The sequence below is a fragment of the Talpa europaea genome (genome assembly GCF_964194135.1).
Source record: "Talpa europaea genome assembly, chromosome: 12".
Taxonomy (NCBI): domain Eukaryota; kingdom Metazoa; phylum Chordata; class Mammalia; order Eulipotyphla; family Talpidae; genus Talpa; species Talpa europaea.
The window spans coordinates 14,745,687-14,765,009 of record NC_140079.1 but is presented as its reverse complement, the minus strand read 5'-3'; the positions used below and the strand labels follow the sequence as shown (position 1 = coordinate 14,765,009).

The following is a 19,323-nucleotide window of genomic DNA, read 5'->3' as shown; positions in this document are numbered from 1 at the left end:
AGATGCAGCGGCCTTCCTTGAGCTGGCTCTGGGGTGGCGGGGGTCAAGTCGGCGCTCGGAGGTCAGGCTCTCTGTTGGACCTGGGCTGATCTTCACAGTGCTGTGCTGGAAGGTGGCGGGGGAGAGGATGAGGGAGGCGGGAACGGACAATTCTTGCCCCACAAAACCCACACCAGGGAAGCCAGAGCTCTTGCCGAGGCCCATGTAAATACCAGCCCGCGGGAGAAACCGGAGAAGACCAAGCCAAAAATCTTCGTTCCATCTCCTATCCGACAGGAGCCTCTGCTTCCCGCTGTGGTGGGTCTTGACTCCGAACCAGCTCCCAGTAAGGTTTCCACACCCCCCGAGGGGAGCAGGCCCGGTCTCGGAGGGCCCTGGAGGGGCTGTGGGGAAAGGGACTCCTCCCCCACGTCCACGCCACCTGCTGCCTCCGGAAAGACTCGGGTGTGTGCGTCCCTTCTTGTAGCAAATGTTGGGCCTGCCGGGGGGGAAGGGGGCAGGCAGGGAAGGTGGGCTTGTGACCGTGTCTGGGGCCTGGGCTGGGGGTGCCTGAGGTGTAGAGGCTGCCTCCCGCCACATTCTGCCACAAAACCACTTTCCTTTTCTACGCCTTTGCCTCTTCTCTCTCCCGTGTCCCGCCCCCTCCACTGCCTCCGCCTTAGAGGAGCCGGTGCCCAAGCGGCTGCTCGCCACCATTTGGCCTGGCCCTGCCCCGCGGGAGGAGGGGAGGGCAGCCCGGGCCCCAGACTCTGTAACATCACTACACATGCTCCGAACTAATAAAACTTCCACAAGACTCACATCCCCGGCCCCTCGGGTGGACATGCAGCACCACGGTCCTCTGCATCCAGCGGCCGGCCGAGCCCTCGTGTCCGCGCCGGGCAGCTGGCGTGGGAGGCACTCTGCAGGAGAGGGCGGCCCTGCACGGCCAGTAGGATGGCAGGGCGCAGCTGCGGGAGGACAGGGAAGATGCCTGTGCCTGCGGGTTTCTCCCTCGCCCCCATCTTTCCTTCCCAAGCGGACGGGAGCGCTCGGCCCCGGTGCTGGTGGCCCTACCCCCAACTGTCAACCAAGAGTGGGGGGAGGCATTGTCTCCGGGAAGCTCATGAAGACCCAGGGCTCCTCTAGGCACCAGAGCAGCAGCACCCAACCTCCCCACCGCCACCTTTCGGGGCCGCAGGCTCGCCCTTCCCATCCACTGGAGCGGAGGAGCTCCACGGAAAAGGCGGCCTCCTGGGTGCCAGCACTGCCCACGTCTGCCCGGGCCCTGGCCGCTCTCAGCAGGGCGCCCTTCCTCTGGGGCAGGCTGGGGAGGCAGGTGACCCAGGGACGTGGTCTGCGCGGTCTGCCCTCCTCTTGGCCTCCGGGCCAATCACAGCTCCAAGTCTGGGCCACAACTTGTCACTGACCTGACAACAAAGTTGACTTATTATAAAAAACAGAAACCAACCTGGAGAAGAAGGCATATTCGTGCCACCTGGAGAATAACAGCGGTGATGACAAACAAGGTGCTGGCACCCACGGGCTCAGGCTCTGGGAGCTGTCAGGGCATAATTTGCATGCTAAATACAATATTTTTAGCACCAAAGTTTGGAGCACTTAACTTGCCCTGAACACTTAATTATGGACTCTGATCTTCTCCCTGAACCAGAATGTAGTGCGGAGTCCCAGAGCGGTTCCTGTCCCCAGGAGCCCCCCGGGGCCAGAAGGTGAGCAAGCCTGCCCGAGTCTAGCTCGGGGCGGGGGCAGCCCCTACCCGGTGACCACCGGCTGGGGGGCTGTAAGACCTCCAAGGGGGTGAGAGACGCAGGACGCCTCTCAGCACACACCACGCGCAGCCTGGATGGGCGCTTAGAAGCCCATCCGGTGGATGAAATCTTGAGAGACCCAACGGATTTACCAACTGGGGGAACCGGGAGCCATGACAAAGGGAACAAGACGACGAGCAGAAGCAGGGAGGGAAGCGGGAAAGCTGCCGACCCCTGCGCAGCTCGCAGCTCGAGCAGCGCTGACAGGGAGACGAGGGGAAGAGGGCAGGCAGGGGCGGGAGGCGGGGCAGGGGAAAGTTGCCCACAGTTGTCATGAGGCTTCAAGTCTTTCTGCCAGACAGCAGATTGACAGCTAGAGTGGGCAGGGGGAGGGCTGGGCTCCACCCCCACCCCCCTCAGTACTTGGGGGCAAAGGAATGGGAGGTGTGGGACCCAGGAATGAGAGGCAGAAGGGGGTGGCCCCGGCTCTGGCTTGCTCCCCAAGGGCCCTGACTGTGGCCCTTTCGCCTTGAAAGGCCAAGCCGGCTGCAGCCCTCTGACTTCCTGACCTTTCTCCAGAGAATGTCTTTTAATCAAGGGATCACTCCTCTGCCTCTCCAGCAGGAGGAGTTGGCAGCTCAGCCCTCCCCAGCACAAGCTCCGGCCTGGAGGGAGCCTTCCAGGTCAGGCACCGAGCAGCACTTGGCATGTCACCTCAGATGCCCCATTTGACTGCAAGTTTCAAAGTGTCAGGCCCTTATTCTTCCCCTAATGGGCTCTAGAGGATTCCCGGGTGACCTGGGCGAGGGAGAGGAGCTGGGAATTGAGAAACTGAGGAGGGGAGGCACGATGGCTTCATTCCTCCAGCCGACCACCCAGCTCAGTGAATACTGACTGGGCACGCTTGTGCTCCAGGCCCTGAGTAAGGGGCTGGGAATAAAAGAAGGCGGACATGATTCTGCTTTCTCAGCATTAATCCAACTATCACATGGTAGCGGCAAAAGCTCCATGACCCCATGAGCCCAGCCCAGGGCACCAGGTGACAGTGGTGATGGATGCAGAGCCTCAACAAGTCCCTCAAGCCAGCAGGAATCAGTGAGGGCAACCCTGATGGCCGGGAGGGCTGGCGTGACTGCCCTCTCTGCCTCCCTGGTAGGCTCAGAACAGGCACATTCAATTGCCAGCAACCAGGACACGGAGCGGTGGCTGGCCCAGGGGGTGTATTTTTTTCCTTCCCATCTATCTGGGATCACTGCGCTCACTGCCTGGCCCGGCCCTGTACCTACTGCCTCCCTGCCTGGACCCCAGGACCAGGCAGCGTCTGTTCCCGTCCATGTACCTTGTGATCTTGTGCTCTCATAATCCTTGAGGGTCTGCGATCCCCGTCATGGAGACTTGTCCAGGGAGGGTGGGTGGCAGGGCTGCTCCCCGCATCTGGGTCTTCTAACTACATCTATAGCGTCCACTCCACCAGCTTCCCAACCAGCCCTGAGTGAAGCGAAAGGAGGGCAGGAGATGAGCGACAGGAGAGAAAGGAAAACCACTGGGAACAGACTGTCAGGATACTGCCATGGGGGCTGTGGCCTCCAATAGCCAGAGATGAGTGGCAGGACTCAGCAGGGGCATGGGCATTCATGGGGTAACATAACAGTGCTGGGAGGCCAGAGCCTTGGCATCCATGTCCCTGAGTGTCCCCTCCTGCCAATCAGGTGCCCTGACTCTCAGGTGCTGGTGGGGAGAGAGCAGACCATCTCTGGAGGGAGAGACCCATTTGGCTTAGTGGGGAGACTAGGGCACCTGGAAAGAACAGCTTTCCCATCCCAGCTCTACTTGGCAAATCCAGCAGGGTGGGCACTGAAGGGCAGAATCCCGCCCTGGAGGCTTCTGGAGAGGTCTTATACCACTAGGCAAAGCTGCAGCCGTTCCAGGTCCATAGGACGCCTTTACCTGAGGCAGGGCAGGGTTCAGTGCCAGCAGGTCCAACCCTTTCCTGGTGAAGACGTAGCCAACTGGCCATTGCTGGCACTGAACCCTCTGCTCTTGGGTGACCAGGTAATACAGTCTGGACAGTCCTCTCGGCACCACCCACTAGCGGGGCTGCCCTAGAGCTGAGCTGACAGTAGTTTAGGTCAAGTCACAAGAGGTCACAGCTCACACCAAGGCCACTAAGGGATTCACTTCTCCCATCCAAGGGCAGCAAAGGAAAATAGGCAGCTGCTCCATAAAGCAGCCTTGTCAAAAGGCCCTGAACACAAAAGGGGGTTGTCTGGGCCCCATTCCAAGAGACCATTCCTCTTATTTAGGAGAAACTGCAGGAATTGCATGTGCTGAGAACTTACTGCTTTGCCCTTTGACCCGGGGTCATCTGATTTAGTAATTACAAGGCAGTGAGAGAAGCAAGATCAGTGTTAGCTGATGCAACCAAGGCTGAGTTTTGGCAACCCAAGGCCACACAAGGGTAGACGCACAGCCAGGGTTTGCAGCGAGGTGGGCCTGGCTTCAAAGTCCGTGGTCTTCTCCACCTGGCCTCCTGTTCCCCCAGCAGTTTCCACTGGATGGCCCTGTTCTAATGACCCCACAGCCCCAGAGGGCGCTTCAACTACAACAGGGGGAAATGGGTGCGAAGTGGACTTGCAGAAGGGGAAGAGATGTTCGACTTGGACCTCTGGAGTTTCAGGGTTCCACATGACCTTCCCGGGGAGATGCCAGTAGGAAGTTGGGGAATGCTTAGCCTCTTTCACCCCAATTGTCTCCAAACAGGCTTTGAAAGTGAAGTAGCAACTCTCCCCTTGGGAACTTTAGGGATTTCACTAAAATCCAAGTCGCAACATCCCAGGGCATCTCTTGTAGGGTTCTAAAGTAGATGTGTGGGTTTGTGTCTATGCCTGGCAAGGGGTGTTTGAAAAAGGAAGATGGTACTGGAAGGCACTGAAGGGGCCATGTTGGCCAGAGCTTGCCTGTGATTGGGCCATGAGTGAGGTGAGGAAGGATGGAGGAAGCTCTCAGGCTCCCAGCCTTGATGCTGGCGTCATCTGAGTGGAAGTGATTCCTAGGGAGACTCCTGTCCACATCTCCATGGGACCCGACCTTTGATAGGAAAATGTGTCCTTCCTTTGCGTCTTCCTCAAACCAGACCCTGTGGTTGACACCTGGCTCACCTCCTGACTGAGCTGCACCCACCTAGCTGGGAACACGTAGCCCCACATCCTGCTCTCTGGATCTGGAAGAATCCTAGAGTCGGAGACTTGGACTTCAGGGCACAAGGAGAAGCAAAAGGCACTGTGCCCCTGCCCCTTCACTCTTCTGGTTCTGGCACCTTCAGGAAAGACGGAACTCTCAGGGGTGTTTTTAACTGCAAGTCTTGCCTAAGGCCTAGCCTCACAGCGAACAGCAATACAGAGCCAGGCAGCTGGCCGGGGTCGGAGGATGGCCCTGTCTGCCGTGTGGCCTCCAGGCACTCAGGTGTCCCACGCTTCCTAACTGGAGAGAGAAAGACCCTCCCCCTGGGCTGCCACTCAATGACTCTTCAGGGCCTTACTGAAGATGGACACAGAGTGAAGCCATGGGACGCCCCCTGGTGGCTGTTCTCGGCCCTGCTCCCCGCCCAACACCAGGTGCTACCTGGAGTCAAGGGTAGGACCAGATATTTAAAGCCCCCCACCCCCATCTTTACCCAGGTTCTAGCTTACAGGCTTGATCATCGCTGTTCTAGCCCAGTGCTGCTCCGGGGCGCTTTGTGGTGGCTGTAGGCTGTGGCTTGGTGGGGTCAAGTGTCCAAGGCCCTAGACGCTGGCCCGACAACTCAGAGGCCACAGGATGGGACATGCACTGCTGCCAGCTCTGCCAGAACGGACTCAAGCCCTTGTATTTTACCTGGGGCAGCAGGTTTCCCCTGCCCTGCCCTCACCCCACACTGATTTGAGGGTGCAGACTGGGGTATCTGCCCAGCCCAGGAGGACTATGCCAAAGGATGGCTGGGGGTGGGAACCGGTGAGTAGTTGGAGCAAAGTTCCTTCTCTCAGACAATTGCAAAATGTCCTTGAGTGGAGGGGCTGCTCCAGTGTGGAGAGGGGTGCTCCCACCCTGCCCCTCCCCCCAGGAAGTGGCCCCTTGGCTAGAGGGGAAGGAAAAGCAGGAGTTGCTAAGCCAGGGCCCCATCATGCAAAGTCTCTGTGAGCAGGCCCAGCCCTGCCCCAACCTGCTCCACAACCGGCAGGACAGGCCAGCGGATGGGCAGCTGGGGCGCGGCCACAGGAGAGCACTGCCGAGGCGCTGCTGAGGAGGAAAGACCTTGCTCTGTGAGCTCCCACCCCTCCAGCCGCCTACCCCCACCCATCTGCCTCTGCCTCCTCCCAGCCAGTGAACTATCTCACACGTATTACACCCAGCCACACCCCACACTCTGCCCCAATATTCAACTTGGCCCCACAGTCACTCCATCTCTGAAGGGGTGACTCAGATCCACGATTTATTGACTCTGAGGTCTGAACCTGGCCATTCAAGGAGACACAAGGAGGGTGGGCAGGGGAGACCGGAATGGAGCATCCCATACAGACTCACCTGAGGGCAGTGGAGTGTTCCCTGCCTTCACCCCCCGCAGACCGTTGGGGAGACCCAGGTTATGAGGGCCAGGGCCACTAGGAAGGAGCAATCTGTGGCACCAGGAGCTATAAAGAGGGGGGAGGAATTTCTTCCAAACTTTTAGCCTTTAAACAAAGTCCATGTGGCGGCTCTCAGGCCCAGTCCAGGTAAGGGGCCGAGTAACACAGACCAGAGCTGGGAGGGCGCATTCAACCAGACCTCCCTTCACCTCTAGAGGGGATTCCTAGGATGGAAGGCCACTCTGGCAAGTGGCAGATGTCTTGGGGAGAAGGGGAATTCCCCTGAGTCCAGGTACAGGGGAGGCAGCCAGGGGCTGCTGGAGATTCCCTCAGAGGCGGCGCTGAATGCGGATGACCAGTGGGGGGCAGAGCTCCCCAGCTCCAGCCTCGGAAGTGTATCTGCCCCACTGTCCCCCTAGAGCCCAGGCTCCTGTTCCTCTGAAGGTCAAAGGGACAGGTGGGAAGTACAGGTGGGAAAAGTACCTTCCCAGAAGCCCGGCTTCGCTGCCACCAAGCCCTCCCTCGTCCTCCAGGAAGGCGACCCCTGGCGTCTACACTTCTGTCTGGGCTCCAGACTCAGCACCGTCCAAAATGGCCACTGAAGTTTCCTTGCCCTCAAGGAAAGCGACAAAGCTCTGCCTGTGGCTCCGGAGGGCCAGCTGCAGGGGGGTGCAGCCCACCCCGTCCTGGGTGTCCAGCTGGGCACCAGCTCTGACCAGCACTTTGAGGATGGCCATGTTGCCCTTGAGGGCAGCCAGGTGGGCAGGCGTCCAGCCCACCTTGTTGCGGGCACGGACATCCGCATGGTGCTCCAGGAGGTGGATGACGCTCAGGAAGGCACCCCTCTGGACCGCCAGGTGGAGGGGGGTCCAGCCTGACTGCTCGGCCACGTTGGGGTCTGCACCGCACCGCAGAAGTGCTGACACCACCACCTCCTCCCCGTGGCGGGCGGCCAGGTGTAGCGGGGTCCAGTCCATGCTTCCGGGGGCCCCCAGGGCTGCGTGGCTCTCCGCCAGCAGGTGGATGACCTCCAGGTGGCCCTTGTAAACCGCAAGGTGCAGGGGCGTCCAGCCCTGCTGGGTGGGCAGCTCCAGGCCGGCGCCGTGCCTAAGCAGCATCTTGCAGATGAGGAACTTGCCCCTGGCGGCGGCGGTGTGCAGGGGGCTGTAGCCGCTCTGGTCGAGGGCGTTGGGCGCCGCCCCGCTCTTGAGCAGGTGCTGAATGGCTCTTACTTTCCCCCGCTCCACCGCCAGGTGCAGAGGGGTCCTCAGGTTCCGCTGCTGAGCATCCAACTCCGCCCCCTGGCTCGTCAGCAGCTTGACCAGGCTGACGTGGCCAAAGTAGGCGGCCACGTGGAGGGGGGTTTTGCCCTCCACCTCCTGCAGGTTGGGGTCAGCCTGCCGAGAGACCAGAAGCCTCGCCACATTCTCGAAGTTGTTCTGTGCGGCCAGGTGGAGGGGGGTCCAGCCCTCATGCTCCTGGGCATCTACGTGGGCCCCGTGGTCCAGGAGCAGGCGGGCCGTCCGGTCATCCCCGTTCTGGGCGGCAAAGTGCAGCGGGGCCCAGCCGTCCTCATCCGCCAGGTTGGGGTCAGCCCCGTGCTCCAGGAGCAGGGCGCAGAGGTCGGGCTGCTGGTCCTGGGCCGCGATGAGCAGAGGCGTGTAGCCACAGGCCGTTTGGCAGTCCACGTCCACCTCGTGGGCCAGCAGCAGCCTCACCTGCTCCACGCTGCCCTGTGCCACCAGGAAGTGCAGGGGCATGACCTTGTTCTCGTAGAGGCACAGCTCCTCCTCGCTTGGCACCGGGCTCGCGGTGTCGGACAGCTGCAGGAGCCGCTTCCAGCATTCTCCCGAGTCTGCTGGGAGAAGAAGGGGTTGGAAAGAGACCTCTGACTTGGCCAGCAGTCCCCTGACCATCTCTCTGCCTCCTGAACGTGTCATGCAGAAACTTCCTGCCACCTAGATCTCCTCGCAGCCTCTGAGTCCCAGGGGACTGGCTGGCACGCCTTCCTGAGAGGACAGGGCAGATCCTGGCTCTACTCCTTAGCCTAGGGTGTCCTCAGCCAATTCACTGCCCCTGAGCCTCTGTAGAGGGCAAAGCTCTCAGAGCAGTGCCTGGCACCCAGGAAGTAAATGCAAGTTGACAGAGAACTGGTGGTGGAGCTGTGATCAGAACAAGCGCCCACTGCCCTTGCTCTACCCAGTGTGGTAATAGAATTAGAAGCTCCAAAGATTAAATATATTAATGAATTAATCACCACTCAGGTCCCCCTGCAGAGATTCTGATTTAATTAGTCTGGGGTGTGGTTCAGGCCTGGGTATTTTTTTGTACCTTCCTCAAGTAATCCCAACCTGCAGCTGGGCTGAAAGCCCAGCTCCCTTCCCACCAGGCAGGGCGGGGTCCCACCTGGCTAGAGCACAGACTTGAAAGAAAAGCAGTCAGGACATCCGGGAGTAGAGGCAGGAAGGACACCCACTCCTCGTGTGACAGGCCTAGGGAGGCAAGTGGGGCCAGGGTCAGGGAGGACAGGTGGCAGGAAAGGGGGTGGTGTGCATTTGCTGCAAGCTCTCTGGTTCCAGCTGTGGCTCTCTGGACTCACCACTGTCTGTTAGCTCCTGGCTGACTTCTTCGTTGACCTGGGGTGAGAGGACCAGAAGACACAGGGGTGGGAGAGTCAGCTGGGTAGTGGGGATCTGTGCCATCCTCCACTCCCTCCCTCTCTCGAGTGCCCCTTTAACCTCCCAGACTCACATTCTGGCCTAGGAGACACCCCCCCCCCCCCCCCCCGCCCATGGCATTCCTGCCACCAGCGATGTCAAGGGGAAAACCCTGGCTCAGGTCTTGACCTCCCCTTGGGCTGTGTGGCCCTGTGGATTCTTCTGGGAGCCCACCCTAGCCCAAACTGCTTCCTACATGAGGGGATGGACAGGATGGCAGAGTGAGGGCTGGGGGGAGTGATGACGCTGAAGCCCACAGCCAGGTCTGCTCTGTAGGGCAGGGCCCTACTCGAGACTTGGGGCCACAGCCACTCCCAGCCCTTACAGTAACTGTGCCAGAGGCAATGCAGCCCCCCAGGAGGGCTGCCTGGCTTGGGGAGCATTGTGGGCTGGCTCTCAATCCCCATTTGCCCTCTCTGGGGGACACGTGCAGGCCCCCCCAGTGCAGCATCCTCAGTGCCTCCCCAAGGTCATGTCGAGCCCTGCACTCACCTCCCGGGGTTGGTGCAGAGACGGCTTGCAGGACACCTTCCTGGCCAGCGCCTCGCTTTTGGGGTCTGCCACAGGACTCTGCAGCAGGGACAGCAGCATGTCCGTCTCCACGGTGATATCTGCTCCATGAGGGAGAGGAAACTGCGGCAGGCCGGCAGCAGTTCTTCCCCGAGTTACCCACCCTAAAACTTCCTGTGTGCCTGCCTGTGCTGACAGATGCCTGTTGCTGCACACCGAGACTTGGGGCCCATCATATTTGGGCCGGGAAGCCTGTCCCAGCCTTGGCGCAGGGGCCACACACAGCATGTCACTGTTGCCGCGAGGGTCGGTCCTTTCCATACAGGCGGCGGCAGGCCTGGGTCATCCGCACCATCTCACGCGTGTTTTCATGGTCCCTAAAGGGCTGTCTGACCTCCAGTTCCAAGTGAGCCGGCACTGTCCAGGCTCGTGACAATGTGAGTGAGGATGTCGGAGGTGTCCTGAGAGGACCTGGTGAGCCAGAGCAGCCAGGGGCCCCCTCGTGCCAGTGACACAGGCGACCAGCCGGCTTTCCTTCGCCGCCCTGCTGCCAAGGCCTTCCTCCCAGTGCCGTGACGCAGATCCTGCCCCAGCCCCACGCACGGCAGGTCTCTGTGCAGAGTCCTCGGGAGTGGCCTGGCCAAAATCATCTCCTCTCTGCACCCTAGTGCTGCCCAACTTCCCAATCTCCCAGCAGTTCAGGTCGCATGAGAACCTGAAAAGCATGGTCTCTTCTTGGGGTCCTGATCCCAGCAGCGCCTCATCAGATCCACCATCTGCTGGGTCTCGTCGGGCCACTCACTGGACACAGACTGCAGAGGGGGGCGTACACCTGAGGCCACGCGGATAATGATGGTCATCATGCTGACACCTGCGAGAGGAGGCCCAGCCATGTTGGCGCTGGGAGGGGGGCTCTGAGGAGCCCCAGAGGGTGGTGGACACTGCCGGGCCCAACAGATCAGAGTGAGCAAATGGCTAGACTGCAGGCCAGCCTGAGGCGCTGATTTGAGCAGCGGAGTCTCTGGTCCAGCTCAGCTGCCTCCCAGGGCAAGACCCGACATGGCCCCACACTGCAGGTCTGTGCTGCACAAAGGCAGCCTAGCCACGGCTCTGCCTTTCAACTTGGTGGGGGCATCCGGGTTTCCTGAGACTATTTACATCTAGATAGGACCTGGCATGGGGTGGGGGGGAGAGGAAGGGGCAGGAAAGAGCACTTTAGCAGCAAAGGAGCCAGAAAAGAGGCCCAGTTTGGCTTTGCCCTTCCCTCCTATTATGTGGGTGCTAAAAAGTGGGGGAAAGGCAGGAGAGGAAAGGATGGGAACCCCTGAAGAGAAGATGGCTCCCCAACAAACCTGCCACTTACTCTGACCCCAGGAACATTCAGCCCCCCACCACAGCCCCTTCCAGGTCCCCATCTGAGGACGCCACTGCTGCCTGCTACCTGAATATGGTTTCTTCTGAGTCAGCAGCTCCCAGATGACAATCCCGAAGCTGCAGACAGGGGAGAGTACTCACAGTGACTTTCTTCAACAGTCACCCCAGCAAGGGGGCTCTACAATTCCAAGCAAAACCCTCTCCCAAGCCCTCCCCACTGTCAGGGAGGTACCAGACCTCATCTCCTTCCTGCCTTGCCTGGGCCGGTGGTGACAGTAAGCTGCCTCGTGGGTGTGTGGCCTGGAGCCCAGCCTCTCTCACCTGTACACATCGTATTTGGGCCCGGGGGCCTTGTTGCTCTCCAGGAACATCTCAGGGGGGATGTAGCTGAGGGTGCCCCGCAGAGCAGACCTCTCGATATACTGCCTCCGGGTAGACTGTTCCATCCACTTGGACAGACCAAAGTCAGAAATCTAAGAGGAGGGAGAGGGTAACCATCAAGTCCTGTCCCCAGACAGCTGCCTTGGTGGCACACCCGTCTCGGCTCTTCCAGTGCAGTGTGGCAGAGGAGAGCTCCCAGCTCCAGCATGCACTGCTGGGACATCCTGGACAAGTTACTTATCCTCGCAGAGCCTCTATGTCCTCATCTATACAATGGAAATAATGAGCACTTGCTATTATGGGGGTATAGTGCTATTATGCATTAAATGGGGGTAACATGCAAAAAGCACAGGGAACAGCACCCGACACCTGGTAGCCACAGGTACAGCCATCAGCTGGAGAGACCATGGGTAGAGCTGCTGTCTCCTGAGCTTCTGTTGATTCCACCTCCATGGGCCTCCAGGAATGGAACCATGTTTACTGCTCTCCCTGTTTCCACCCATCGATTCATTCACACACCAACCACCTATTTACTAAGCGCTAAGGCCAGGTACTGAGGTTCAGGCACCAGATCAGCAAGATGAGACTTCTCTCCCAATTACCTTTATAAGCACTTATTCAAGTGGGGGATACAGTCATTAATGAAATCATTTCACAAGTGACTAAGGGTTAACAATATCAAGAGACAGAGGTACCATGAGGGTATCTAACATAGCCTTATTGGAATGGATCAAGGAAGACCTGTGGTGCTCTGGTCAGGGCTTGAAGAGGACCAAGCCTTTGCTAGAGAAAGAGGAGCGTGGGGAACACTGTTTCTGGGAACACACTGTGCAAGGGTCCTGTGGCATAGTTTAGGAACTGAAACAAGTGACAGTCATGACCCTTCTTGGAGATTACCTCATTTACACACGTCTGCCCACAGCAAAGAATGGGAGGGATGGGGCTTACGCTGCCAACGGAAGCTGATACCCAGCTTCATGGACTCGCTGCTCTGTTTTAGGTATGGTCCCTGCCTGTAGTAGGTGTCCATAAAGGGAGCTGGTTAACTCTTGCTAGGCCAGTCAGGCAGGCAGATATCCACCTCACTTGGAGGGAAAGAGAGCACGGGGTGACCAGGGCCCTTACCTTGACGTGCATATTGCTGTCCAGGAGAATGTTGCCGGGCTTGAGGTCCAGGTGGAGCAGAGGTGGCTTAATGCTGTGGAGGAAGTTCATGGCCAAACTGGTCTCATGGATGATGCGGAACTTGAGCTGCCAGCAGAGGCTGTGGGTAGGCAGCATCTTCTCCAGGGAGCCATTGGCCATGAACTCCATCACAATGCCCAAGGGCTGCTTGCACACCCCATAGATGGACACGATGTGCTGAAACTTGATCTTCTCCATTTTGGCTGCTTCTTCAATGAGGCAATTCACATCGGAGCTAAGCAAAGGGAGGGGACCCATTAAGAACTAGCACAGCTGGCAGCACACACAAATAAGACTTGGTGCTAGGTAGGTGGGGGTCGGGAGTGGGGTGCCCAGGGAGGCCTCATGAAGAAGGGAAGACTTGAAACGATGCCCAGTTTAGGGTCCAGATGGCCAGCAGCCACAGACAAGTCTTGAGATTAGGAACAAATCCATTCTACAGAGGTGGTGACAGAAAGCCAGTCACGTGACTTTACCGCCCCCAGTAAATCGAAAAACCCTCTGGGACAAATATTATGCCTTATGCCAGCACCACTGACTGTTGTTTGGATCATGAAAGTAATATAGATATCTTACAGAAAATCTAGGGGATGCAGAGAACTATAAAGAAGAAAATCAATCATTAGTAATCCAACCTTCCAGAGTTGGCCTCTGTTAATATTTTAGTATCCTTTTTTATGGTATGTTTTCAAGGTGTTGTTCTTTCCTTCCCTTCCTCTCTTTCTATCCCACAGTGAGGAAATGCAGCACGAGCACTTCCCCACACTTACTCTGCAACAGCTGCATGGTATTCCATTTTATGGATGAAATGTAATTATTCCTCTTTGCACTCCCCGCAGCATGCTGCCATGCACAGCACAGCCCATCTTCGTTGAATTGAACAGGAGACACCAGGGAAGGCCTTACAAAGCAAGCATTTCCACCCCCTTGCACTTTTCACTGCATGTGTCCACAGAAGAGTAAATATGCAAAACTGGTATAGATTGTTTGGGGACTGTGAGGAGGACATTTTTAACCCTTTGCACTTCCGCTGTCCCCTCTCAGGGGACATTGGTAGCCAATGTCCAGAATGGTTCGGGGTGCAAAGGGTTAAAAGTGCGATATTTGCAAAGCTGTGTTTGCAGCAGGAGGGTGCAGCACATGTGCTCACGGGGCTTCCCCAGGACATTAGCAGACTGCCTGCCTCCCTCGCATCAAGGTTTCTCCACTTCTCGCCTTGACTTCTCCAGTCTCCCCGCCCCTCTGCCGGTCCTTTTGAATTCATAGGTGCGGAGAAGACAACTGTCAGGAAGTGGAAGCTGGGGGTGTATTGACCAGTTTCATCAAATCACAGTTTTACCACTTATTCTTTGCATAACTTTGAGTAAATTCTCTGGGCCTCAGTTTTCTAACCGCAAAGCGGGAACAAGTGTACTTGCACAGTGCCCACTGTCTCTCCCCTTTCCTCGCCTCCGGCCACCACCTTCCACCCGGTTTCTGATCTCAATACTTGGTGGGACACCTACTGCTAAGGTCTCTAATGACCCCCATGCTGCTACAGCCTACAAGCAATTTCAGTTCTGGCTTTGTGATTCAAATCCCTCATTTCTTTTGTCCCGAAACATCCCCTTACATCAGCTGTGTCATAATGTTCTCAGTTCTCATTTCTCCGCCTTTCTGGGCAGTTCCCGTCTCCTTCCTTTACAGATTCCTAGTCTGCCGCCTGATCACTAATCCTGGTCCCATGCCCGCTTCCTCCAGTTTGGTGCCCACAGCGTGACTCCCAAAGGCTCCCTGGCGCCCGCACTTCCGCCCTTAGCCATCCTCGTCTCAGGGAACGGGCCTCCCACCTTCTAGTCCTCAAATATATTGACACCAGACTTTACTCTTCTCTTCCTCTCCCACACCAGGTCCTTGGCACCTCCTGTCAGTTCTACCTTCAAAATGCAGTGAGAAACCAAGCGTTCTCACCGTCTCCACTCACTAGTGGCTTGGCCCGGGCCTCCTAACTTGCCTCTGTGCTGCTTCTCCTTTCCACCCTCTATTCTCTACCGAAAACTCAGGGCTACTCAAAAAATATCAGGGAGCATATCACTGCTTAGTCTCTGTGACTCTCGGTCACAGTTCAAGACAACATTCCTAGAATGGCCTTCGGAGTCATAGATGCGTTGCCTCTGAGAACAGCTTCTGGACTTGTCTAACTGTCACTCCCTTCCCTCGTTCAGCTCCAGCCTCTTGCTGTTCCTCCATCAAGTCAAGAATGTTCCACCTCAGGACCTCTGCACCTGCTGCCTTCTCCACTTAGAAACACTCCTCCTTAAGAGAGCCATGTGGCTTGCTCCTTCTTGGCTTCAAATCCCGACTCAAATGGCACTTAATTAGTAAGGCTTTTAGGTCTCTATAAAATAGAAACCCTACCACAACTCTGGCAATCCTCGCCCTATCACACAGATGATTCACAGATTCATATTCTGAGATGAAACATTTTCCTGGAAGATCATATCACTCATCTCTTCTTTTAAGGAAAAAAAAGGTCAGGTCATTGTAAACCCTATAGATAAAAATATGGATATATATGTAAATGTATTGTCTGTCTTCCTCCATTAGATTCTAAATTCCACGAGGGCAGGGCCTTTCTTTTGTTCACTTAGTGCTTAGAGTGACTGAATGTCATCTGTGTCAATTACCTTCAATTACCGCTTAGGACAAAAACTCACAAGTTTAAACTTTGTTAGCTCACATCTTCATTCTGAGATCTACTTGATAGTTCTTCATGGCTATTTAAAGTCACCTTAAAATATGTACAAACTGAACTCATGATTGTACTCTCCAAACCTGGGTCTCTTTTCAAAATGTGCCATTTATTAATTTGCAACATCATCACTCAACAAATATTTATTAAACAACCACTATGTGCCAGGCACTGGGGATAGAGCAGTGAGCAAAAGAGATTTCACTCACATGGATTATACAGTCTAATGGATCCTCTGTTCCTTTGGGCAAGTTAGACATCAAATTAACCTTGACATTCCTCTTCCTCACTGTGTCTTCCACAGCCAATTTACCCCCTAATTACTGCCTCATCTATCCCTTTCCCTCTGTTACCAACACACCATTTTAGGCTCTGATCATCTGATTTGGATGATGACAAGTTTCCTAACTGGGCCGGTAGCTACTCTTTCCTTCCAATCCATCTTCCAACTACAAATCTGATGAATTCCTGTCACTACTACCCAAGCCTGGCTGCAAACCCTTTCATGGTTTTCCACAGCTTCTTCACTCCCTCAATAGCCCTTTCCCCAACCCTTTACTTACTATGCCCCTCCTACCACAGGACCTTTGCACATTCTGTTGTCTCTTCCTGGAAAACTCTCCTTTTTACTTCAATGCATACTTATCCTTCACATTTCAGGTCAAGGTAACTTCCTCAAGGAAGCCTTTTCTGGTCTTGGTTAAATTCTCTATTGACAAGCTCTTACAAAACCATAAATCTTTCCTTTCCTGCACCTGTCACAGTAACACTTTTACATTTAAATGTAGGCTTATCTTATGACTGTCTGTGTCTCTCCAGGCTGTGAGTCCAGGAGAACACCCTCCACTGCACTCGTCACTATCTCTCAGGCTCTGACATGGTGCCTGGCACATACAGAAGGGGCGATAAACATTTGTGAAGCGGATGAATAAATGAGGTGGAAGGAGGATCTAGTCAAGTGATGCATGCAAAGCTCCTATTGTAGAACTCCACACATAGTAGGCATTCATTACCATTAAATCCCTTTGCCCTTCCCACCCGGGGAGTTCCCAGAACTTGGGGAAGGAAAGTGACGGGAGTTATTGTTAACTAATAGTGTCGTCTTGGCCATGCCATCTGTTTCCTTTTACTCTTCACTTCAAAGATGGAAAATAATTTGGGCAATTCTGAGAATAGTCTGACTCTATTCTAAAGCCAACAGGCAGAAGTTGGAGGAGGAAGGTGGGTGAGTCAGGGCTGTCCCACCTCGTCCCTTTTCATGAAATGAACTGGGTGGGGGATGTGGAAATTAAAGAACTGGCTTGACTTGTGGGACTTGTAGCTGGGTCTTGGGGGACTTGCATGCTGACCACAGAGAACAGGACAAACAGCATCCAAACAAGAGGCCAACAGGAGATGTGCCTCTACAAGTCCTTGCCCCAGGAGCCATGGAAGGAGGATACGGTTTTGTGAGCAGACTTCACATTCCAAGTGTCTCTTTCAGGGATGCCAGGGGGGCAAGTGCATGGCCAGTACAAGCAAGTCAGGTGGGATGAGCCCAGAGCGCATCGCAGTAGGAAGCAGAGAGGAATGCCAATGGGGGAAGGAGGAAGAATAAAAAGGAGGCATGTTAAGGGTGGCACAGTGGCTACGAAGAGAGTTGGGGATGACCCAGAGACCAAAACAAGGCTAGAGATTGCAGTGTTCCAGGCTGGGCCTTCCTGTGGGAGCTGTGTGACAGCTGGATTGGCTCTCGGGCTGAGAGGCTGGGCAGACTCTGTGCCCCGCACCTATACTGGGCCAGGGGCCAGCTGGCCATGGCAGGGGAGGATGAGGCACCTCACAGGTCACTGGGCATCTCTAAGCCATGTGCTACAGCCCCTCAGGAAGCAGGGATTTGGGGATGGCTGGGAGGGTGGGAGAGAGCCCTCAAGAGCAGTCATCCTAAGCCTGACACACAGAAACAAGAAGGTGGGACCAGTCTGGGAGGTCAGATGAACAAAGCTGGCTTTGGAAAGTAATTTCTGCCCTCTTGACCTCCACAGATTCCACAAACGGGCCTGATGTGCCAATTGCATTTCAGCTAAGGGCACAAACAGGCGCTCAGGTCATGGAAACAAACTCAGGAAACAAACCTCTGCCTCCACCTAGCCTCCCCTCCCTCGGGAGTCCCTAGGTCTCAGTTTCTCCTCTGACAGGAGAGGGGCAGGGCTTCAGGTACCTGGTAGAGTCAGGAAGGAGGCAGGGGGAGCATTTGATGGCATAATCAGTCCTCCAGTGCTTGTGCCGCGCCTGGAACACCTGGCCAAAGCCACCACTGGCCACGCGGCGCCAATCACCCTCGAAGTCATCGCGGGTGAAGACTGTAAGGCTGCCCAGTCTCTGCTCCACGCCCGTGGCCACGGCCATGAGGTCGGTGCAGTCCCGGATCCGCCAGCCCCAAGCACTCTGAGCAGGCTGCACCCAGGAGGCTGGCAGCCAACCCGCCCCTTCCTGCTCTCAGTCCCAGGAGGGTGGGGATGGGGAGGAAGCATCCTGTCCTCCCTCCTCCTGTGAGGAGGAGCTGATCCTGCCCTAAGAGGCAGAGGTGGGGAAAACCCAACCTGAGCTCCCAGGTCCCAGGCAGCAGTGAGGACCTGACCTGGGGAGAGGACATGTTCCTTCTGGTGCACCCTGCAGGACACCACATGCACAGCATGCAACCTCTGCAGTCCCACCCTGGGCTCCCCCAGCTCTCATGCCAGAACCTAGGCTGGTGCTGGGAGAGAAAGGTATACAGAAGTTAGAAGCAGGAGTCTGATCAGTCTCGTTCAGACCCAGCTCCCAGTGCAAGTTGATTTCTTTACTCACACAACTCATATGTACCAGGGATGATGAAAGGTCAGTGACTGTACCAGGGTGTCTCAGGTTGAATGTGGGGCCTGGAACCCACCACCCCCACAGCAAGAATGGAGTTGAACACCTTGAGGTACAATTTTCTGATCTAGATCTACTGGCCTGGTTGGCTTAAAGCTTCCTTTGTTGTTGCTGGGTTTGTCAGCTGGTTCTGGGGGCCTTGGTAAATTCAAGTCCCCAGGAGGAATCAGCAGAAACAGGGGGTGAGAGGCTGGACACTTGCCTGCAGGTAGTTCCACTTCTTGCAGCTGCTCTCTGTCCCAACCTCAGCGGGACTGGCACCTGGTTTGGAGTTGACCATGGGGGAGGTAGACTCTTTGGCCCAGTTCCTGGGAGTGGTTTTTTCACTGGGTACCAGAGACAAGATTTCAGGGAACAGCTGAGCATGCCTAGGGCCCTACCTGCTGAGGAGGGGTGGCCTGGGACAGGGTAATGGGGATCAGTGGGACAGCGCAGAGCAGCATCATTGGTACAGTCAAGAAATATGGCCTGAGGGCTCTTTGCAGAGACTGAGCCAGCAGGGGAGATAATGTACCTGGCAAAGGCAAACATGATGCTGGACAGAGAGAAGCAGTTAGTCACTGACAGAGGCAGGGGTGTGCCCCAGAAGAGCAAGGGGAGCGATCAGAATAACACCCCTTCCTCTCTGAACTTCCTGCTTCCTTCCTCTTTCCTGGCATCCCGTGTATGGTCCCTTTTCTCATGTCTGAGGATGCAAGGCAGGAGGAAGGAAAGCCTCCTAGTGCTCAGCCTAGGGGTGCTCTGGGTACTTCACACTGGGACTTGTCCCATCACCTCAGAGATGCAGGGACATTATAAGCGCTTGATCAGTTGGGTCCCCCGGGGCATTCCAGGGCAGGTGCTGGGGAGGAGCTGTCACAAGGCAGGTTGCTGCTCACTTGCAGTCAGGCAGGTGGGCTGAAGTCTTCAGGCACCCCCTCAGTGGCCATCCTCAAGAGGCCACTGACCAGAGGAGGAAATGCCTGACCTTTGAACTAAATCTGTAGAGCCCAGCACCTAAGCTCCTAGCAGACTCCCAGGGAACAGCGTGGGCACCAGACCTGAGCAGATGTCAGGGGAAACTAGGAAACTTATTCTTTCCATAACAATTGACATGCAGTCCCAGGATGAATCGTGGCAAACATGGCTGAACTGCTGAGAGTTGTCAAAGGAACCAATGACAGCCACCATTAATGCAGCAC

At 56.1% G+C, this 19,323-nt stretch overlaps 1 protein-coding gene across 1 annotated transcript; it reads right to left on the bottom strand.

The window, feature by feature from the left end:
- Positions 1-6,900: 6,900 nt before the first annotated feature.
- Positions 6,901-18,422, bottom strand: ANKK1 (ankyrin repeat and kinase domain containing 1; the record flags this gene model as incomplete). Its single annotated transcript, XM_084249822.1, has 9 exons — positions 6,901-8,207; positions 8,949-8,985; positions 9,559-9,677; positions 10,292-10,447; positions 11,018-11,067; positions 11,272-11,423; positions 12,457-12,751; positions 17,448-17,683; positions 18,345-18,422. 9 exons carry the CDS (start codon positions 18,420-18,422, stop codon positions 6,901-6,903), a joined length of 2,430 nt encoding a protein of 809 aa, XP_084105948.1.
- Between the last annotated feature and the right edge of the window lie 901 nt (positions 18,423-19,323).